General features: G+C 43.9%; 1 protein-coding gene across 2 annotated transcripts in view; it reads right to left on the bottom strand.

The window, feature by feature from the left end:
• Positions 1-24,178, bottom strand: part of NUP58 (nucleoporin 58) — a 353,742-nt gene that overhangs the window by 221,809 nt on the left and 107,755 nt on the right. For both annotated transcript variants that reach the window (XM_085621608.1, XM_085621609.1), the window contains exon 7: positions 19,082-19,106. In XM_085621608.1, coding sequence (XP_085477734.1) covers positions 19,082-19,106 — 25 coding nt within the window. The remainder of the gene's footprint in view (positions 1-19,081; positions 19,107-24,178) is intronic.

The raw sequence follows: 24,178 nt of genomic DNA, 5'->3' as shown, positions 1-24,178 counted from the left end.
TTGATTCTGTCCCGCGAAACATTCTTTGGTCGAAGTTAAGGAACTGGGGAATATCGGAAACTTTATTAAAAATGATTATATTACTTTATTCCGACACCTGGGTTCAGATTAAGATTGGCGATGGTAAACATACGACCCGTCGTTTGACTACTAACGTAGGACTAAAACAAGGTTGTGTTTTGGCTCCTTGCCTTTTTAATTTTTTATGGCCGATCTCCCAGCCCATTTTAATACTATTAATTCGCATTCACCCTCGATAGACGGTAATGAAATCAAATATTTGCAATATGCTGATGATACCATCTTAATGAGCCAAACCGCTATAGGCCTAAAAAGGTTAATTGATTCCTTTAACTCCTATGTCATACAAAATGGACTAACTATTAATATAAAAAAGACAAAAATAATGACTATGGGAAAGGGTAAATCGAGAATAAAAGAATGGAATATTAACAGCCTGGTGATTGAAAATGTTAAAACATATAAATACTTGGGTATTATTTTTGATGACGGACTGATATTTAGGCAGCATTTTAATAAACTTGAAGCCAGGGGTTTATCCCTCGCTTTTGCTTTTAGAAAATTGAGAGACAAATTGGTCTGTCCTAATTATGAACATTTAATGAGGGTGATGAGAGCAAAATTGATTCCATCCTTAGATTATTGTTCCATCATCTTTAGGGGCAAAGACGCAAATTTGCTTGATGATATAGAAATTAGGACATACAAATCTGTTTTTAAGATACCTAAATATATTAGTCGTGCCAATATAAGATTAGAATTTGGTTTGAAGAACCAATTATTGGCACGCCAATCTGTATTTTTAAAGTCTTTATTATCATTAGTCCGATCAGAGGAAGGATCTTTAGCGAAGTTGTGTTGACTCGAAATTTCAGAAGGTGAATACTCGAGAAGTTGGCAGTCATATTTAAATGAATGTTTAAGCAATTATAAATGTTTAAAATTAGAAGACGAAATGAGGAGTTAAACTGTATTTAAGAAAGAAATGAATCAAATGGCTGCATTGCTTAGCACTATAGTGGACAAGGATGACCTAAGAAAAAAAACTCATTTTTGGACAATAGCTAACTCTTTTGGTAGGTTGTCCCCCCAACTTTATTTGTCATACCATTTGAAACCTTTGATTAAGAACAAATGTATTCATTTAAGGTTGGGAAGATATCCAACAAAGGATGGAATACCAAAATGGGAAAGTAAATGGTCATCTAATGTCTGCAGGCTCTGTGGGTTAACTGAAGAAACCTTAATGCATATTGTAACAATATGCCCAGGGCTAACAGATGCTCGAAAGTCTATCCTTAAACCGATTTTTAATGAATCGGGAGTTAGAACATGTAGGAATGCAATTATTGCCTGTTTAAGTGGTGATGATATTAAATTTGTTCATCTCTTTATTAAGTTCATCACTATTGTGGAAAAGAAATTACAAAAAATAGCTCCTTGAAGAATAATATTACACGACTATAGAGTACCAGCAACTTAATATAATTTAGGAGTTTGTAGACAATTATTAGAGATAACATTCTTTTTTTAGTTGGTATGATCTCTTAATGTCTAATTATTGAAATTATGAAACGTGTTCCTATTAGAAGTTATTGTAGCTCACAAGTCATATATCAACTGTGTTGCTGTTAAAATATCTGACGTTAAAACATGGTACTCTAATTAGATGTAGTTAAAACAATATTTGCTGCTAACATAAAGCTCCTTAGTAAGCATAATGCACTTTATAGTAGTTTATGAATGGATAATAGTAGAAGGATCTCAACTGTAATATCTGCTGCTAATATATGTTACTTTAGAAAGATGTTGCTAAAATATTTTTTGCGGTCAGTAAAAGGTATTATTGTAAGCATAATGCTTTTTTTCTCATCAAATATGAAATGATAATAGTGAAATAATTGCAAATTACAATAACCGCTGCTAATGTATGTTGTTTTATTTTGTTGCATTTTAAATGGTAATTATTGGAAGTATAATGCACTTTATTGATTATAATGCTTTTTAATTACTGTTTTATGTAAAGGTTTTAACGTTAGGTTGAAAAATTGTTAATTATTAATTTACAAGTAGTGGTTCTTTTCAAAGGTGTTTTTATTTTTTATTTGTGTGTGTGTGCACATGTTTGTAATTTTAATTAATTAACAAATAAATTACTACCTTACCATTGTCCGCCTTGACGCCAAACAGGCGACGGCCATCAAAGGGAATGTCTAAAAGGGTCGATTGGACATCCCCAGAAAGCCAGTGGACCTCAGCCAGGCGTAGCGCCTCAGGAAATCGTTCTACCCAGCAAGTCGGCGGTATCCAGCCCACAACGGATGGCTAATTTGCTGCATCTCTACCCTCTGACAGGCACGGTCCGGGCCTCCTCCGGGCACTGAGGGAGCACTTGCGCAACCATGTCCCACACAGAGTGTGTGTTACGTCGTAAGACATGCAGTGTTCACCGACCGCAGTCCTAAGCTGGCGGAAGAAAACAATCTTCCCAAGATGGTCCAGCTTCATGGATTCCCTATCTGGCGGAGCAGTAGGGAACGCGCCTTTGGAGGTGGAGACTTGGACCACCAATATCTCGGGGGTAGGGTGTTAGGAGAGGAAAAGTGGGTCGTCTGGGGTCGGGCGGTGGTGTTAGGCAATCATACTATCCACAGGAGCCCCTGTTCTGGGCTTCAACCAAGTGCACAGAAGGGTGTCAGTGAGGGCCTCATTAAGAGGTAGCAGGGGCTCCGAAGAGGCCGCTGCCGGCTGAAGCACCTCAGTCAGGAAGTTAGTCCTGACTGCCACCGTAGGAACCTCAAGGCCTCAGCCACAATACGCAACACCACAGCGTAGGAGGATCCCTCCTCCGTGGCCACAGTAGGGGGAGAAAGCATACTAAGATCTGGGGAGGTATCCAGACCCTGGCATCACTCAACTCCTCTCACCAGTCCAGCTTTTTCTCTTGTGATCTTTGACAGCCCTTCGGTAAGACACCATTGTGTGCATCGTTTCCATTTTGCTGTATAGCATTTTCTTGTTGCTGGTTTCCTTGCTACTCTTAGAACAGCCATTGTGCTTTCTGGTAGTCTTAGGTGTGCAAATTTTAAGCCTTCAGGAGACATGCTGCTAGTCCTAAGCTCTCTGGCTCTGGGTGAAGTACTCTTCCGTTTTGCATTGTTAGCAAATCTTTTCTTTTTGGAATTTTTTGCATTGTCCCTTGTGAAATTTCCATTAGTTCCGAGAACCATGTCTGTCTGGCCCATTGTGGTGCTATGAGAATCATGGTCATCTTGCTGATCACCTTGTTGAGCAGTGGTATTGGGGGGAAAAGCGTAAGCAAATGTCCCTGACCAGACTATCTATAGCGCATTCCCTAGGGACCAGCTGCAGGGTCGCCTGGATGCGAAGGCTTGGCATTTTGCATTGTGGGGTGTTACAAATAGGTCTACCTGTGGGGTCCTCTACTTGTTGAAAATCTTCTGGACTTCTGTTTGGTTCCGTTCCCACTCGTGGGATGCTGCTGTTTGTCTGCTCAGTCTGTAAGCTTCCAAATTGTCCTTCCCTGGTAGGTGTATTGCTAACAGATCTATCTTGCTTGGGATCGCCCATCTCCACATCTGTTGGGCTAGATTCGAGAGTGCGACAGAGTGTGTCCCTCCTTGTTTGTTTATGTAGAACATAGCTGTGGTGTTGTCGGTTTGTATCAATACCTTTTTCCCGTATAGCTCCTTCTGAAAGGCTTTTAAGGCTAAGAGCACTGTTTTTAGTTCCAAGAGGTTGATGAGTTTCACCGCATCCTGTGGTGTCCACAATCCCCATATCTTCAGATTGCCCATGTCTGCTCCCCATCCTATTAAGGACGCATCTGTTATGGTCACTGCTGGTGTTGGAGGTGTGAAAGGTCTCCCTGTGCTATGTTTTTCTTGTTCCACCATGCCATCTCCTGATGAACTTTGTTTGTGACAACCACTAGATCCTCCCATCTCCCTGTTGCTTGTGACCATTGTGTTAGGAGCCATTCTTGAAATAGTCTCATGTGTAGACGGATGTTTGGAAGTAAGTGAATGCATGAGACCATCATTCCAAGTCGTCTCCCCACTGTCATCCCTGTCAGACGATGCCCCTTCTGGTATAGATGACTCTCCTCTTGTCGTTGGGGAATGCTTTCCCCAACACAGCGTTTATCTCCGCGCCCAATAACTTCTTCTGTCTTGGCTCTATTGAAGATTTTTCCTCGTGTATGGAGAACCCAAGTTGGACTAGCGTCTCCATCACTTGTTGTATATGTAGTTTGCATAGGCTGTATGAGTTCGCTCTTACCAGCCAGTCGTATAAGTAGGGGTAAACATGAATTCCTTTTCTTCTCAGATGTGCTGCGACTGCTGCTAGGCACTTTGTAAACACCCTTGGTGCCGATTTTCAGACCAAAAGCTAGCACCTTGAATTGGTAGTGTTGCTTGTTTACGACAAATCTTAGGAAACGTTTGTGTTTTCTGTTTATTGGGATGTGTAAGTAAGCATCTTGTAAGTCTATTGTTGCCAGGTAATCTCCCCATAGCAACTGCGGTAACACTTCGGGTAGAGTAGTCATTTTGAATCTTTACGTTTTGACAAATTTGTTTAGAAACCTTGGGTCTAATATTGGACGTAATGATCCGTCCACTTTTTGAACTAGGAAGTATGTTGGGTACACGCCGTTCCTCTCTGTGTGGTACGCGCTCTATTGCGTGTTTTCTCTAAAGCTCTTTCACCTCTTTGACTAGGTGAGATAGTTCTATTGAATGTGTACTTTGCCTTGGTCGTTTGTGCAGAGGTTGTTTTGTTAGCTCTATACAGTACCCATACTTTATTATGCTTAGAATCCACTTGTCTGTGGTTACTTCTTTCCATTTTTGTTGAAAAAATGTTATTCTGCCTCCTACTGGAGTGGTATGTTGGGGGAACTGTAAGTTTGTCTTTTTGTTAGTTTGTACTGTCACTGCTGGTTTTTGAGAGAGTACCCGTTTGTGGGTGCAGACACTTGTTAGATGTTTGCTGTCCACCCCTCTGTGGCTGACCTCTGCCACGGGGACACCCTCGAAAGGATCATCTCCTTTGAAATTGCCAGCCTTGTTGCCGTCCCTGTTGTGTGCCCTGGCTCCCTGCCTGGTATGTTTGCTGGTAACCTTGGTGTGAGGTAGGTTGTTGTGTACCTCTCCCCGCTGGCCTTCTCAATGGTGTGCGCATGCAGGGCTCCCATGGACCTTGCTGTTTCGTTGTCCTTTTTTTAGTCGATTTAGTTTCTCACCAACCACCGTACCAAACAACTGTTCGCCATTGAATGGAGAATTTATGTTGCTCAGTACTTCTGGCTTGAAGCCTGATATTCTGAGCCATGCATTTCTTCTCTCTGTAATGCCAATAATCATCTGTCTGCTAGATGCTTCGGCCGCATTGAGGGCTGACTTTAAACAAGTGTTAACAAAGTTTTTGCATTCTCCCACCAGGTGCTTGCCCTTTTCTGGAATTGTTCTGGTAAGGTTTTGTAACAGTTCCCCTACCTCCTCCCAGTGTTGGTACGCGTGTATCATAAGCAAGGCATTTGAGTTTGCAATGCGGCACTGATTTGCCGCAGCTCTCTCCATTTTTCTTCCTACAAGGTCCATCCTCTTAATTCCTTCGTCTGGGGGTGGCCCCACCGTGGTGGGTACAATGGCTGTTTTTCTTGCTGTTGAGGCAATGATAGAGTCCGCTGGCACTGATCCCCTGATGTATAAAGGGTACTTTGAGAAATGTTTATATTTTTTCTCAGCTCTTGGTGTTATGGCTTTGCAAACAGCAGGCTCCTTGAATGCCTCTTTTTCCTGGTCTAAGACACTAGGCAGCATTGGTAGGATTTGTTTCATAGATTGTGTAGGCATTAGTATTTCCAATAAAAAAACAGGATTGAGGTTTTTCGTCCTCTAGCTGGACCCCATAAGTCTCTGCAGCCTTTTTTATTACCGGATTATACATGCCAATGTCATCAGGGGGTGATGGTCTCGAAGGATACGACTCTACAGACTCTTCAGGCGACTCTGCGTCAAGGTCTTGCCATTGGAGCTCTTGAGTCTCCGAGTTTGACGATTCTGCGTATGCATGTTCGTCTTGATCGGCGTCTTCCCCGAAGAAGTAGGAACTTTCCTCTTCGTCGCCCATTATTTCGGGTGTTCTTGGATCTTCGACAACCCTTTGGGTTACGGGTTCTGTTGATTTCGGCAGCATCTTGTATTGCTTCAAGCTTTCGTCAAAGTCTTTTTCGCCATTTCTTTTTAATCTGCGCCTCATGTGTTTTGGCACAGAGATTGTCCGCTTTTCGACTGACGACGCAGAGGCGGTTGTCGATGTTTGCTTCGGCCTCTTTCTTTGACGCCGAGGCATCCTTTTCCAGACTGTCTTTCGACGTCTTGGATTTCTCGAGGACCTTTGCCGCTCCGGAGTCCTTATCGAAGGATCCTACAATCTGCTTTAGCCTGGATGCACCTCCAGTCGCCGAATGCGTCGGCGCCGAGGATCCCTTTTGTGGTCTAGTCTGATTTTCGAGACTCTTCTGGTTGTTTCGAGGTAGACTACTCTTACCTCCTTCGAAGTCTTCTTCGCGACTTCTACGACCAAAACTTCGGTGTCACCGTCGCCTTCTGGTCCTTCGGCGACATTGTCTTCTTCCTCGCTGGAGAGACTCCAGTCTTGCAGTGATGGTGGTGGCCCTTGGCCTTGCATATTGTAGTTTGTGCGTCACTGTCTTTCCCTTGCCCTCAACATCTTCGGGGTGAAGACTGGGCAGGCGTTAGTCGTCGCTTTGATGATCCAGAGGCAGGCACAGGTTACAGACTGGGTGCTGATCCTTCTGTGCGTATTTTTGGTGGCAGTTTTTGCAGAACTTGAATGGCGTCTTGTCCATTACCGTGCCCAGGGAGCCCCCTGCATGCGCATTCTCCGGTCGACGAAGTTGTAGATTATCCTGTCTTTGTCGAACTGTGGTTGCTGTCGAGTTACCGGTGACTATGTAAAGGCCTTGGTGTTCAGTTTCCTGATGATATTTCTTTGTTTTGCCACGATTCTTGTCTCCAACTCGGGTGCGTTTCCGTATCGATCCACACCAAACAGCGGAAAAAAGAATCTGAAGATGGCTACCAAAGGTGGGACTTCCGTAGGAAGTCCGTCGACTTCACAGACACCAAACGGTACTACGGCGCCGACACCCACCAACAGCAACAAAAAAAATATTTTGAAAAATAAGGAAAAATACTACAATTCCGGACCCAACCACTAGATGGCGGAATAATGCACAGCATAATGAATCCAGAAAAGATTCACGCTGCAAAACATTCAACCCTTCTAGAACATCCTTGATTTTGAAAAAAGGTTTGTGAAGGACATTTTCTGTAGGAAGGGCTGCCAGGTTTTTCCAGATGGATTAAGTATGGGTGAATGACATCTTCCTGGCAAGATGTAAGATTCACGTTCTTAGACGAACGCCAAACGCAAAATCTCTTTCAATTTAAGGCATATGCAGAACGGGAGGATGGCCTCTCTGAGGACATCCATACAGTCCTGCGGTAGATTCAAGTGTCCATATTGCACTAGCTCAGGAGCAATGCCGCCAAATTCAAAGAGGGGAGATTGGGGTGTACCATCTGGCCTCTGAACTTCGATAGCAGGTCTGGCTTGCATGGCATCTTCAGCTGTTGGCAGACGGACTACTGAGAGGTCTGTGAACCACCAATTGACGTGTTCTCTCCGGAGATATTAGGACCATCTTGGCTCCTCAAGTGGGAAAGCTTGATGAGGACTGATGGAATCATGGGAATTAGTGGAAAAGCAAAGAAATCTGCAGGACCAGTTGAACCATAGGGCATTCCCCAGTGTCCCTGGCTGGAAGTACCTCGAGGTAAAGCTTCCTCATTTTTTTTCTACAGTGGCAAACAAGTCGATGGATGGAGTGCCCCACAGTTGAAAGTCATTGTGTACATTGTCGTTGTGCAAGACCCACTCGTGGTTTCCTTGTAGAAGTCTGCGGAGAAAGTCTGACTGCGCATATGCACACCTGGAAGGTGAGTTACAGTGTTAGATCCCTTGGCTATGAGCCATTTCCAGATTGTTTGCTGCTCGTGAGAGAGTGGCCTGGATATCATCCCTCCCTGCTTGTTGAAGGTACATGGTGGTTGCACTGTCCGTCTAAACAAGCAGGGAGTGGATCTGAACGACTGATGAAGTCTTCCGTGCCAGATGGACTGCGCGTAGCTCCAGGAGATTGATATGGTATGTTGTCTCTCTCTCTCTCAGATCACTTGCACTGGATCTGGAGGAGATGCATATGGGCTGCCCATTCCAGCAGTGAGGCATCAGTTACTATTGTTTGAGGAGGAATCTCCTGATAAAAAGGCATCTCCTGAAGCAGGTTTGTTGGAGAGCACCACCATTTCAGGGGCAGATAGGTCTATCCAGTCTTCCCATTTGCCTGTCCGTTGATTCCACTGTTCCTGTAGACATTATTGCACAGGTCGTATGTGGAGACGGGCATTCGGTGTAAGAAATGCAGGAGGTCATCGAGCCAAAGAGAGAAGACAGTTCTGTGAGAAAGTGCCATGTTTCTTGCATGGTATGCCCCCACTTTTTGCTGAATGTACTTTGACTGAGTGTGCCCTGGACTCCTGCCAATCAGGTGCCCAGGGCCTATGTTCCCTCCCTAAAAACACAAAACCCAAATTGGCAAACCCTGGCCCTGGTAAATGGTACCCTAGGTACCCAGGGCCTTGTGACCAGGGAAGGCCTCTAAGGGCTGCAGCACTCCTTGTGCCACCCTTAGAGTCCCTGTACCCTTACACACACACACTGCTCTTGCAGGCTGGGTGTCTGGGTGCAAGACAAAACAAAGTCGACATGGCACACATCCCTGTGTGCCATGCCCATCACCTACACTGCCATGGCCTACATCAGCCACCCCTCTAGCTGGGTGCCCTATGCCAATGGTGTGGGCGCATGAGCCCTGTGCCCCTACAGTACCCAGGTCCATTCCTGGGCATTGTAAGTGCAGTGCTGCCCTTTAAGAGTACATGGTGCTGAGAGCTCGTCAAACACGAACTCAACAGCACCATAAAGGCAGCACTGAAGACTGAGAAGTTTGATATCAAACTTCTCAGCACATTAAACCCACACTGATGCCAGTGTGGGATTTAATGTACCAAGCACCCCAGAGGGCATCTTAGAGATGCCTCCTAAAACCTAACCTACAATCCACGTCTGTTCTGAGGCTGCCTAGGCTGCCACACAGCAGACATGTTGCTGGACCCCTGGGTAGGAGAGCCCCTGCTCTCCTGGGTCTGCAACAATGCACCCTGGGCGAGGTGCTAAATGTCCTCCCCCAGGATGGGCAGGGGGAAGCTTCAAAAGCATGCCGCCTCTGTGAGCTTCCCCAGGCCACTGCAACACCCCCACTCTGGCGGGAAGCTTGGCCGGAAACCCCAAATAAGGACAGGGGATGTGCCAGCCTGCCAACCCCACCCCTCAGGTGGGGGGAGGCGAGGTGAAGCACATCCCCAGGCTCTCGCCAGTCGAGTACTTACCATTAAACCGATAACTATTTTCTTCACAGGGTAACATTGACTGGCTTTTTCCTGAAATTTCTTCTAAGTGTGGACTTTTCAAATCTTAAAACATTCACCAAAAATCAGCCGCGTAACGAAAATACTCACCTGCTCTTAGGTGAGCTCCCAGTGCTGGATCTTGGTGCCCAGCACGGACTCTGAAAAATACCTACAACTGTACTTACCAGTAACCCAATTCTCTTCCATAGGAAACCATTGACTGTTTTTCTGTGAAATTTCTTCAAAGTGACAATTTCTGCAATCTTTAAATATTCCTTAAAAATCGTATAATATCTGAAAATGTAATTACTTACCTGTTTTGGATAAAGGTCCCAGTACTGAGTCTAGGTACCCAGTACTGGATTACAAAAGTAACAAGAACATATTGTACCTGCAACTTGAATTTTCTTCCATAGGGAATCATTGACTGTTTTCTCTGAAATATTTTTTAAGTGTCAACTTTTAAAATATCTAAATATGGTTTAAAAATCATCGCAGCAATTAAGTCGACTTTCATCACTTGATTCTAAGTACTGACCCAGGACTGAATCTAGGATCCAGACCTGGAATTCCAAAAGTAATCCTAAAAGTAATATGTTGCAAATAACTTGAAACTTCCATTGAATTCAATGCATTATTGTGTTTAAAATAATGTTGCCTATTGCAACCACTTGTAACTGTTTACAAAAGTCAATTGCATATTGCAAAAGCATTTATATAAAGCATCTCATTCAGAGAAAGTATATTTTAATACCTATTGTTGGTTCTAAAATAAAACAAGCATATATTTTTTATATATAAATCATTGGCCTAGAGTTCAGTTATTGAGTGTGTGGGACTATTTGCTGACTGAGTGTGTACAACAAATGCTTTACACTGTCCTCTGATGTTGCCTTACTGCTCGACCAAGCTACCACTTTAGAGAGTAAGGTTATATCTAACTTTAGCCTCTGCCAAACCCTTGGGGACTGTGGACTCTGTACACCCTGTACCTATTAAGGAACAGTATATACAGAGCCACTTTCTCACAAGTTCTCACCGTTGGACGAGAAGCTGTCATGAGAGAGTGACACTTCAGAGGGATCGATAAGTGTCTCAGCGCCGAAAGACAAACTCTTGCCTGTATAGTGTCGATAGAGGATCCCAGATAATGTAAGGTTTGAACCAGTACAGATGTTAACTTTGTGAGGTTGACATGAAGGCCTGACCTTTGAAGGGAGACTGCAAGTCCAGTTGTAGTGAAGCTAAGCTTCTTGAGATATTGACGCCTTGATTATCCAATTGTCTAGGTATGGGTAGACTAATATTTTGTGCTTCCTGAGATGGGCAGACACAACTGCCACCACTTGGAGATTATCCTGGGTGCTGACTTGAGACCAAATGGAAGTACTTGGTACGGATAGTGGTCTGTCCCCCCACCCCCCCCCCATGAACCTCAAGAACTTTCAATATTTTCTGGCGATTGGAAAATGAAATTATGCGTCTTGAAGGTCAATGGAGCAAAGCCACTCCCCCTGGTGTAATTGGAGAAAGATTTGGTGTATTGACCGCATCCTGAGCTTCTCTCGCCAAATCCACTTGTTGGCTGTTTTGAGGTAGATTATGGGTGTGAATTCGTTCTGGTCTTTCTTCCTCACCAGAAAGTACCTGGAATGAATGCCTATCCCTTGCTGGTGTGAAACTGGTTCCTCCGCTTGCTTTTGTAAGAGGATATTGACCTCCGACCGTCAAAGCGGGAGTTGGATCTGGACGGTTTTGGAGGGATGTATGGTGGTTGCTTGTGAACCAGAGACATCAATTTTTTACAATATTCAGAACCTGGTGTCTTTTGTTATGTTTTGCCACTCTGCCAGATAACAAGATATGCATCCCCCCACCGGAGTAGGTAACAGATGATGGGGAAGTAATAATTCAAGGTTTTGACCCGGATGAGTGCTTGCCTCCTTGAGCAGGTTGCTGGTGGATCTACACATGGTCTGCTTTCTTTGGTATGGTGGGTTGGTGTGTTGCTGTCCACCACTTTATTGGCGACCCCACTGAGGGGTTTGACCTTCTGTGAATAGTAACAGCATTGGTAGGGACTGAAAGATTTTCTTTGCTCTCTGGGTTTCTCTAAGTAAACTGTTTTCAGTCTCCATTTCCGCTTTCATTCTTGCCAAGAGTGCCTTCAGAGAGCGACGCCACGGTAGTACTCGGTGCCACTAGTAGGGAAGAATCTGCTGCAGCACTAAAGATTTGATTGGAAACCAGTAATCCTTTATTGAGGATTTCCGTATGTTCAACAAACTGCTACATGGATTCCCACAGAGCTCTGTCATACCAGCCAAAGGGGGCAGTTGTACTCACCGCTTTACTTGTGGTTGCTGCCGTAATGCACAACTGCCGACCCACGGAGCCCAACCTCCAACTCTCTTTATCAGGAGAAACTGTTGAAGTGGGAGTAGTGGTATGGTGTTTCTTTGCTGCTACAACAATGACTCGGTCTGCTGCTGGGTCACTGTGGCGAAAGGCAGGATCCTGCTCCGGAGGGCGGATTTATTCTGAAGCCTGGGTGCAGCTGGCTTGAAAGAGGCTGGTGTCAAGAAGAGGTCGTTAGCCGGTTCGAATAGTCCTGGCACTAACACCAGCAAAGGTCTTGAAGGGTTTCAAAGACTATCAATCTAATTGGTGTTGGCATCGACACTGCAATATTACGTTTTGTAGCTCCATCAAGACTTCTTGAAAAGTAATGATATCATCCACTGGAAAGAATCTTCCTGTAGCAGTGGATGATGTCTCTGTAGTGTTTGAGCCGAGACGGTCTTAAAGGGGACGATGACAGGGAGCGTCTGGATGATGGAGATGAGCGCCTTGAGCTGTGACTGTGGCGCATAGAATGATGGTGTAATTTAGACAGATCTAGGCATCGGTGTGGGTGCAACTGGTGCCGGTGGTGGTGGAGATGGTGCTAGCAGAGAACATGGTGCATACCTTGAAAGGGAGTATGTTACTGAATACTCCAAATCCGCAGAGGAATATATACGTCTCCTTTTCCTTCTTGCCTACTGTAGTTTTGAGGATGTCAAGAGGGTTCTTGACATTGAACGGTCTTGACCTGCTTGTCAACAGTGATCGACATCAGCACCTCGATGTCGATCATAGGCGGCACCTCGATGTCAATCAGGATCTCGCCAGTGAGCATCGTGGTGGCCTCTTAGTTGATGGGCTCTTTGATGTCGAACCAGGCCTGCGCATAGATAGTGTTATAGACGTCAACACCCCTTGCCTTGATGCAGACCTGTGGCGCTTCCTCAACGTCAAATCACAGACAGCGAACAGGCAAGTGCCATACCTCTCCTCAACGTCAAACCTCTCTGCATCGACCGGGACCGATGCGGTTTTTGTGCAGTTTCTTTCTTGGCACGTCCTCTAGAGACAGATGTCAGAGCCCTGGTAGAGGATATACCCTCTCCTCACCCTGAGGTCCCACCTATAGACCGAGTCTGTTGTCCTCTTTGCTCCTCGGTACCATGAAGGCAAATATTTCCCAATCTTTCAGGGTGCATCTTGAAAAGTTCCTGCAGTGATGGCAAGACTCGGGATCATGATTTTCTGGAAAGAAAACAATACACATCTCATAAGGGTCTGTATTGGCCTTTTTTCTGACACAGGCTGGGCATTAGGCAAAGAGATGGCATTTTTCTGTCAAAAAAACCTCTAATTTGTGTGAGAGAAACACAGAAAAAACCAGGGAAAGACCAAAGACATTAAATGAAATGTTATGTTGTAACGTATTTGTAAAGCGCACGGCTACTCCTGAGAGTGTCCCGGCGCTGGCTTAACCCTATTGACAGAACAGTTGGAAGCGGCTGCGGGTGCCTCTACTCTTGCTGAAACAGCCAAGTTTTTAGCTTTCTCCTAAAGCTGAGGAGAACTTGTTCCTGTCTCAGGAGAGGCGGCAGGCTATTCCAAAGCCTAGCAGCGGTCACCTGGAGCGAGTGTCTGCCCAACCAAGAGAGTGCGAAGTTTGGCACAACCGACAGCCTCGGAGTTGAGGATCGCAGGGTTCTGATCGGGGCATAGGGCTGGATTCTGCTCCTAATGTAGGGGGCTCCGACATTGTGAAAGGCTTTGAAGACTAGTACCAGGGCCTTAAAAAAAAAATCACCCTTTTTTACACCGGGAGCCAGTGCAGGGACATCAAAAGAGGCGTCATATGAGTTCTAAGGTCAACCAGCAGGACGGCCCTTGCTGCCGCGTTCTGTACCACCCGCAAACGGCCTAGTAGGTAAATCAGGGAGGACAAGATACAGAAAGTTGGCGTAGTCCTGCCTAGATGTTATCAAGGCTTGGATCGCTGTTTTCCTATGAGGAACTGAGAGGAGAGGGAGAAAGTTCCGCATCATTTTCAGTAGTCCGAAACAAGTGGTTACCACCAAACTTCAAATGAGAATTTTGAAGAAAAAAGGCAAAATGTGCCCAGCTCAATGCTCCAGGGTCCTATCAGCAGGAGCCAAAAAAAAAAAAAAAACTAACTGAAGCAACTGCCACCTGCTCAGCATGATGGGATACTGGTAGTCCCTGGGTTCTTAAAGGCCCAGTATCTATTTGTAACCCATAAAATGACAGCCTATGGGGCTACACTGACCTGCTCTCCATTTCTATGCTCTATCAAAAGAAGGTTTGTGAAAGATATTTATGCTGTCATAATAAACCTTCAAAAAATATACATATAGATAATTCTCTTGGCAAAGTACAAGATGGAGAATTGGGCCATTGTAGCCTAGTCCTATAGGCTGCATAATATTTTCTTTAAGTGATTGTGCAGGCCTTCTTGAAAAAAGGCAAACATCTACACTTAAGAATATATATTGTGAAAAAGTGCTTCAGGGCCCCTGCACATGGACAAGACTATTTATGTGCGTACGAATAGAAATGGAAATTCCCCTATGAGAGAAACATCTTTATTCCCTCATTTTGTGGCCACAAATTTCCCTCTGTAGGAGAGTCATGTGCTGTGTTTGCTCTCATTTTGTCTGGGTGGAAAGAACGAAATCGGAGGAAGTGACAAGAGTCTTGAGAAAGCTGTGCTGAGCTGAGGAACAGGCAGTTACAAGTGTATAAATTTGCTCTCCGGCATGTCGTCGTCAGGAAAAGTCCCTGCTGTCAGATGCAACTGCCTGCTCTTTTGCCTGCCGCTAATCACGTGCGCACTTCGCCATGCAGGGTCTGTAGGAGAAGCCCATAAAACCTGGGAAAAAGGCTGAAAAAAACAGGACAGTGTTGCTCAGAGGCAGCACTGGTTACAAAATGCATTTTGTAAAGAGCTTTACTAAGTGGGACATACTAAAACAACTATTTGGGAGGTAGTTTCTAATAAAATTAAGATCATAACATTTTTGTAAAAGTCCATAAACAGGAGCGATTAGTTAGTTATTGAAAGAAACCCTCTGCTATTTATGGTGAAAAGCTTTCAATATGTTAAATCGCTCGTTTTTCAGTTTTTGTGTAAAGAACTGGATGGACTGTTACTGTGTTCTGAGTCTCTATCCAACACTGTCTCCATGAGTAAGCCTCAGAAGGCTTTAAGTATATTAAATGCCAAGTGCTAAGCGGTGTAATTGGCACTCAATTTTGGGTCCAATGGTAAGGTGGGACAGGAGATCATGGCATAAGATCTTTGTCATAACTGAAGAACAGTAACACCTTCTTGCCCTGTGATTCCCTAAGCAGTTTACACCCAGACCTAAATACTACTTTATGGTGCATGTAACAGTATATTCCGTTACTCTATAATACCACGGAATCTTAAAACTGGATAAATTGAAAACATGTTGTGAAACTATGGATAATATAACACATTTTTCTGAAGCATGGCACAACAGGTTTCATGGACTTAAGACTTTAATACCATCAATAAGCAACTATATCCAAATGCATGCTTTCAGATATGCACTGCCCGTCCTTGCATCTCAACTCACTGTCAGAGCCCAGAAAATTTCCATGGGAGCCACCTCAAATATGTTAAATCTCAGTGCTCCCCAATATCTCAATACCTACGCCCTCCTTTTACAGGGGATAAGGTGAGCACCTATACACAGCTCACATTAAGATTTATTGGAATGCAGGGTGCAGGTTTAGTGTATCCAGGGAAAAGGCCTCAACATGCCATTAGGATTGTTCCAGACAATTTCTTTCTCTGTACTTACACCAAATTACAGAGTACACCTATGGGTAAGATATTTGTAGCAAGGGAGCACAAAGTAAGTACTGTGAGTTCCTTGCTCAATATCCACTAGGTTCACATGCAATTACAACAGCATAGAGACCAGAGAGGAGGCTTAAAGGGATTATCATACTTATGACACCAAAATACTTTCAAGTACAATATGCCTAGTCAGTCAAAGTCAGCTATAAGCATATGGACAGGCCAACTGAAAAACATCTCTGGAAACAATGTCCATTACAAGAGATTGCAGAAACCATGAGGCGCTGTGCAAGTGTTTGTTTTGCTGATCACACACACAGAAGAACAGGCCACTGACTACCCATCATGTAAAAGAAGTGGCTTATTGAGTGTGCTGGAATTATGGTCACAAAGAGACAAAGAATCCTTCGTAAAACCTGACATACTCTGTGCGATTAAATAAGATGAGGGACATACTAATATTGTGGATTCAGAGTATGCTTATCCACATTAAGAACAGTATTCATGTGAGTGCTGTAACAAAGGCAAAGAAAACCAGGAAGACCCGGTTAGTAATTCATGTTTAAGTATGAGACGTCCATGTACATAAAATGTTGATTCTAAGAAATACTAAGACCCTACGGCAAACAGACTGTCTCTTCAGAGGGACAGAAACAGTTAATCGGTATTGGTAAAGTCACTGAAATTCACAAAGGACATTCCTCCTTGCCAGCTTAAGTCATGGGTTTACAGGCCATCACAGATAAAGGAACATTAAAACGGGAGACTTGAATTTTTTTTACAAAGACAAATAAGTGCAGAAATCCACTGAAATATGCTAAACCAAATATGTAGAGTAAAACTATCCAATTCCTCACACGCACCAATTGTAGCCATATATAACCAACAGAATAACTTGGATAGCAAAGTTGGCAAAATGTGACTCAAAACAGAATGTTTTTAAAGGTACATTAGAGGATTTAGATGTTTTAGCACACGGATGAACATGATCCCTTTGCTCACAAAGAGAAGGCAAAGTGGTCTTCTTTATGCTGAATGACTGATACAGTGGAAAGCAATGAATCTTTTGAAACATAATGCAGAGAATCCATGGAAACCGTTTACTTTAAAGGCCATCCTTACTTCAGAATCGCGATTCAATCAGGTTTTCACTTCACACCACAATTGTAAAAGCTACGTCTCACAGACAGTTAATACCTACTGTATTACAAGCCCCAATCTGCATCCACTATTTTGTGGGTTGCTCTATCCCCAGCTACACAAACAAAAATTCAGTTGCCCCAGAGCAGGGGTCTCCAACCAGTCGATCGCGAGCTACCGGTAGCTCGCCGACCCTCAGAGTAGCTTGCGCTGCTATCGATATTGCGAGGTCATTTCAGCATTTTATTTGGTTTCCCTTCATTGTTTTTCACAGCTTTCAGCCATTGCCCGCCCTCACTCATACCAGCAGCTCTGATTGGCTAACGTGAGCTTAGCTGAGGCGGGGCGGGGCGGGCTGAAGTACGCGACTTATTCCATCGCCACGCGCCACCTATCTTTTCCAGGCTAGCACCACGTTACTTATTTACTTTCCATTTGGGCCTCCCGGAGCAGCTGCTGCTGTGAGGTAAGTGGGCCCCTGGCCGAGCAGTAGCAGAGTCGGCAAGGCCCTTTCATTTTAACATTGTCTGCCACAGAGCTTTAGATCTGCCTTCGGTATTAAAGCGCAGTGGCAGGCAACCTTAAAATTAAAGTCCATTCAGGCACTGGGCCGATGCTGCGGTGGCAGCCGATGGTAAAATGCAAGGTTCTTGCCTGCACTAATCCGCTTTCACTGACTTTACGACGCTTTCATTTGCCTTCGCGTAGTAGTCAGTGAAAGCGGATTAGTCTGTGAAAGTCCATGCAAGTACCTTTGATTTTAACATCGGTGGCCACCGTGCTTTACATCTGCATTAAGCAGGACTAAAGCGCGGTGGCAGCCGAAATTAACATTAAAGGTCCTTGCAGGCACAGAACGTTGCCACAGAGGCAGCCAATGTGGCAGCCAGTGCTTGCCTGCAGTGAACAGCTTCAAATTCATGCAAAGGCAAATATATAGAGCGGGGTAGCAATCAGTGAAAGCCTTTCATTGATTACTACACCGTGCTATACATTTGCCTTTGCATGACTGTGAAAGCTGTTCAGACTCCGAGCATGCACGGACCTTTGATTTTACCATTGACTGCCACCGTGCTTTACATCTGCCTTAACAGTAATAAAGCACAGTGGCAGCTGACGTTCAAATTAAAAGTCCTTGCATGTACAGTGCTCCTACCGCAAGGGCCGGCTCTATGTGCCACTGGGTGCCGACTTCATGTGGGGGCACCAATATTTTAGTAAAGCACCTGCTGCTATGTTCCTGGCCTCCAGCAAATTTCAGCCAACAATAAAAAAGTCAAACTGGGCAATGAATGTACTTCTTGGAAAGAGAGAGATTGTGTAATAATCTGTAAACTTGCAAAGGAAGTTATTAATCACCATAAGGTAGCACAGAGGGTTAATATGCCTGCTTATATAACGTAATGTAAATAGGTCAGCGGGTTACTACTTTGGTCAGATAGACCATATTGTTGCTAGCTCTTTAGGAGTTAAAATCCTAATGTAGAACAGTGAGCAAGTAACTTATCCAAGAGCTGCATGAAAACAGCAAGGTATAGGCTGGCTGGACCGTTGTGATTTACCCCAGTTGTTGCAAAATAGGTTCATTTGGGTAGAAATCAATTATTTTTAGAATCCCCCAACCATGGTGTTAGCCTGGTTTAAAATCTATGTTTCCAATTCTGCCTCTCCTGACCAAGCACTCTTAAACTATCCTCCCTACTAGTATGGATGACCTGTGACTCATACCTTCTTGTCCTCTGTCTTATCTGTAACATTTCACGACTGTCTCTGTGTAATGGATTTTGAAGCTATTAATTGAAAGGTTTTGAAGCGTCTTGACAACACAAATTCAAAGTCATTCCTTTCAGTGTTTCTAGGGAGCTCTTAAGTATTTTGTCCAAACCACAGTATGGGCTCTGAAGAAATTAGGCTTAAAGTCAATTAAACTGGGCGTGGGGGGGGTCTCTCGGAAAAATGAGCGAGTTGCTTGGGGTTTAGTAGCTCACTACTATTGTCACTGACCAGAAGTGGCTCTCACTACACAAAAGGTTGGAGACCTCTGCCCCAGAGCATACGATTTCCCTGTAATTACAAACCAGAAATTACAAATTACCTCTATAGAAAAATACTATGTTGAGAAAAATGGAACATACTAACAACTTACTCTGGTCTTACTCCAGTTTTATCACCTGCAAAGGGGAGACAAATGAATGTTAAGGATACAATCTGCAAAAGTTGACTGTCACAACAAAATACAAAGCAACTAGTGAGAACAGTTCCATTAAAAAAGGAAGTATAACACAAGTTAACATATCAGAGACAAAATAGGAAAACATGCCTAGAGTAGGTAGCGTTTTCTTCCTTTAACATATTACAATTAAGTTAAAACAGCCTTAAAAAAAGAAAGATGGGTAGTATTGCCTTTTAAAATTAAGAAAGCACAGACTGAGTAGAATATGGCCAATTAGCAGACATTAGCGCCATTCAGCCATTTTTTATGTACTGCATTCATGTTTCCAAGACAAAGACTCCTAGATACTTCCCATCACAACTCACTGACATTTGTAGAACACAGTACTACAGAAACATTTCATTCCTTAGACACTCGGCTCAATAGACCTGCATTTTCTATCATCATTGAAGAGGTGAAAAGCTTATTCTCATAAAAGGATTAGGCTCTTTTAGTAAATGAAAATGAGGTGGAAGGATAATGTTACTTACCCAGTAAGCATCTGGGTAAGTGTAGAGCTGTAGATTCACATGCTTTGCATAGTCCTGCCATCTAGTGTTAGGTACCGATGTTTGCAAGTTGTTTTTCTTTGAAGTCGTCTTTCCAGTCACGGGGTATGTGACTCCTCCTTTCGGTGATAGTGCGCATGGGCATCGACTCCACTGTTAGATTGTTTTCCCGCAAAGGGTGAGAAAGGTAGAATAGAGATGTCCATGTGTATGTATGTAAGTAAGAAGAACTGCAACAGGTATGGGTACCCGGGGAGGTGGGTGAGCGCATGTGAATCTACAGCTCTACATGCCAGGAACAGATGCTTACTGGGTAAGTAACATTATCCGTTCAAGGCATGTGAGCTGTAGATCACATGCTTTGCACAGACTATACAGCAGTATTCTCCTTAAGCGGTGGCTAACCTGTAGCTGTTGCAGTTGTCTGAAAAAGTTTTTTTAAGTACTGCCTGGCCTTCATTAGCTTGTTGTCTTGCTAACACATCTACACAATAGTGCTTGGTGAATTTGTGCAGTGTAGACCATGTTGCAGCTTTACAGATGTCAGCTGTGGGGATGTTTCCTTAGAAAGCCACATTAGCTCCTAGCCTGCGGGTGGAATGCGCTTTGCTTCTGCATAGCATATTTGGATACATTTAACAATCCACCGAGCAATACCCGATTTAGAAATAGGATTGCCTTTGTGGGGTGGAGCAAAAGTAACAAAGAGTTGTTTAGTTTGACAAAATGGTTTTGTTCTCTCTATGTAATACAGTAAGGCTTGTCTAACACCTAGATGTACAGCCCGTTCTGCCACTGAATCTGGTTGAGGAAAGATCACAGGCAACTCAACAGATTGATTGATGTGAACGGCAGATACCACTTTAGGTAGGAACTTTAGGTGAGTGCGAAGAACCACTTTGTGGAGTTGGAAAAATGGTTCCGCTATGGTTAGGGCATGAAGCTCACTCACTCTCCTCAGTGATGTAATAGCAATAGGAAAGCAACTTTCCAAGTGAGAAATTGCAGTTCACATTTATGCAATGGCTTGAAGGGTGGACCCATTAGTCTGGTAAGGACAATGTCAAGATTCCACATTGGAGCAGGTGGAGGTCTTAGTGGTGTGTGTGTATATATATATATATATATATATATATATATATATATTCGACCGGCGCCAAAGTTATTCAAAATAGAATGTTGCGGATTTCCTATGGAAAAGGGGTCCTAACTAGAACTACCTACTGGCGATATATATATATATATATATATATATATCTCGCCAGTAGGTAGTTATAGTTAGGACCCCTTTTCCATAGGAAATCCGCAACATTCTATTTTGAATAACTTTGGCGCCGGTCGACAAATCCTCGCAAATTTCTCAAAATAGGTGGGGCGCTACGCTCCGCTCCTACCCTGAAAGTCTCGGGGGGATTCGTCAAGCGGGGGCTGAGATAAAAGGGGGGTCCCAAAACGCGTTTTTCCCATGCATTTTTCCATAGGACCTTTAGACAGGGCTACAGCCCGAACGGCTGAACAGAATTACTAGAAATTTGGCAGAGAGGTAGTCCTCAGGTCAAGGAAGTGCCTTTTGTAGGTTTGGTGTAAATCTGTTCAGTAGATTCTGAGAAAATAGCCTTTAAATCAATATATATATCTGAGCCAGCTTACGGTACGCTTACCGTAAGCTTACCGTACGCGTACGGTGGCGTGCGCGAGCGCGATTCTGATTGGCTCTTAGATCTTAGTAAACATTCGAAACAGCCGAAACCAGGAAGCGGCGGCCGCCATTTTCTCTCTCGCACTGAGAGCTAGGCTGTTAAATAAAACCAATAAACATGTAAAGGGGCTGTTTAGACAGCTCCCACACACATAGCCATGTTGAGGGAGTCCCCAAAGACCCCCCAAGGCCAAGAATGCAATTTATATTTTTTCGCTAATTTCGCCGATTACGCTTACCGTACGCGTACGGTAAAAAATATTTTAAAAAAACACTATCCACACTTACCCCACCCCCTGTGCTTTTGGTGGCCGTCGGCCACCAAATGTGCTGGGCTTATTTATGGTCAGAAAAACCACAATATTTTGAACAAAAATAATAAAAGAAAAAATTAACAACACTCTCTCCACCCCGTGTGCAAATGGTGCCCGAAGGGCACCATTTGTGCATGGCTTATAAAAATTACGAAAAATTAAAATATTACCTTTCAAAACGAAGTGCATCATATGTCCTCCATGTGCGCACGGTGCGCGAAGCGCATCGTGCGTACATGGCCCATCCTGTGTAAAGTGGGCGCGCGGTGCGCGAAGCGCACCGCGTGCTTACTGTGCGCGCACGGAACGAACTGCGTTAAGTGGGCGCGCACGCCACGAATGGCGTAAAGTAACTTAGCATTTAAAAAACCGTACAAATTCACTGAAAAAACCATAGGTTTCACACACGTTATAGTTAGGAATTAGCATTTAAAAAACCTTGCAAATTCACTGAAAAAACCATAGGTTTCACACATGTTATAGCTAGCGGAAATTTTACTGATAAAAAACCAGTGAAATTCCCCCGTTATAGTTAGTGCATGCAACTATAACTCACGCGACCGCAATCTTCTGCTGATGACATATGTGTCTTTATGAAAAAAAAATATTTGAAATATATGTATAGCTAAAAATGTATGGAAGAAGACATGGGCAAATAAGTGTCTAAATACAGTATTAGCATCAGCAGAAGATTGCGGTCGCGTGAGTTATAGTTGCCTGCACTAACTATAACGGGGGAATTTCACTGGTTTTTTATCAGTAAAATTTCCGCTAGCTATAACATGTGTGAAACCTATGGTTTTTTCAGTGAATATATATATATATATATATATATATATATATATATATATATATATATATATATATATATATATATTTTTTTTTTTTTTAAACAGTTTTATTTAGCGCGAATTGGACCCGAGGGTACCGGGTATCAGAGTGCTTTACACGAGCACCAGTTGCGTTACATGAGGACACATTCATTTTTGTTAGGCACGGGGAGATTAAGTGATTTGCCCAGAATCACAGGATGTTGCAAGTCCTTGCCGTGAATCGATCCCGGTTCCCCAGATTTGAAGTCGACCGCCCTAACCATTAGGTCAACTCCTCTCCCCTTTTAAGTCTTTCCACAAAAGCCTTGATAACAGGTATTCTGAAAAGGGACAGATGCTGTCTATTTTGAAGGTATACTGCTATTGCAGCGAGATGTAAGCGCATGGATGTGTAAGCCAAAGCAGGTGTAGTAAGTAACAAATTATATTTTGAATGGAAGCATCTAACAGGTTGATATGGTTATTATTGAACAAGTTACTTACCTTTGGTAATGATATATGTCTAAGAGACATACATTATTAGTTATAGATTCCTTACCTTGTAAATTACCCCCAGGCGTCAGACTGGATCCGGAGACTTTTTTCAGCAGCTGTACCTCTGCGCATCAAAAGGTGGCGCCGGTCGGCTCCGCGTTCGTCGTTGGCGTCGTGGCTGCCGGGATGACATCACCGCAGCTACTTAAGACACTGCGCCGCCGTCAGTTGTTATACACGACATTCCATGCCTGAAGCGCAGAGCCATGCAAGACACTGACCACTGGTGTACAAAACTAGGGCCCTTAAAGGAAGTCCTTAACACTATAAAGCAGTTCGCAGAACGGGGAGGATGGGTGTGGCGGTAAGGAATCTATAACTAATCTATGTCTCTTACAGATATATAGTCACCGAAGGCAAGTAACTTGTTCATCTGAAAGAGACAATTTGTTATAGATTCCTAACCTTGTGAATAGATGCCCCAGCAATACCAACCCTGGAGGTGGGTCTGCACACCAAGTTCACACCAGAAAGTACTGGAGAACAGAACGGCCAAAGAAGCTGTCCCTCCGGACTTGGCGGTCCAGGCAGTAGTGCTTTGTAAATGTGTGCAAAGATGCCCACTTAGCTGCCTGACAGATATCATTGAGAGGAACACCACGTCCCAAAGCAGTAGCAGCTGCAGTCACCCTGGTGGAATGGGCGCGTAGCCCCACTGGAGGCTCTTTCTTTGCAAATGAATAGCCAGCTTTGATGCACAAAACAACCGATCTTGAAATGGTCAGTTTGTGCACGGCCCGACCTTTTTTGGCACCCACGTAGCAGACAAAGAGCTGGTCATCCATCCGGAATGGTTTTGTGCGATCCAAATAAAATGAAAGTGCACATTTTGGATCCAGACGGTGGAGCCTCTCTTCCTTCTTAGAAGGATGCGGAGGTGGAAAAAAGGTGGGCAAAAAGATGGTTCGACCAATGTGGAAAGAAGTAACCACCTTGGGAAGAAAGGAAGGTCTGGTTCTTCGGACGACCTTGTCCGGATGAACGGCCAGAAAAGGAGGTGTTGAAGAAAGCTAGGAGCTCACTCACCCTGCAAGCAGAGGTGATGGCAACCAGAAAGGCAGTCTTTAAAGTAAGAAGTCTGAGAGGACAGTTATGGAGCGGCTCAAAAGGAGCACACATAAGGTAAGTAAGAACCAAGTTCA

This window comes from Triturus cristatus, chromosome 8, assembly GCF_964204655.1.
Source record: "Triturus cristatus chromosome 8, aTriCri1.1, whole genome shotgun sequence".
NCBI classification, from domain to species: Eukaryota; Metazoa; Chordata; class Amphibia; order Caudata; family Salamandridae; genus Triturus; species Triturus cristatus.
This window is presented reverse-complemented; position numbering and strand designations above follow the sequence as displayed.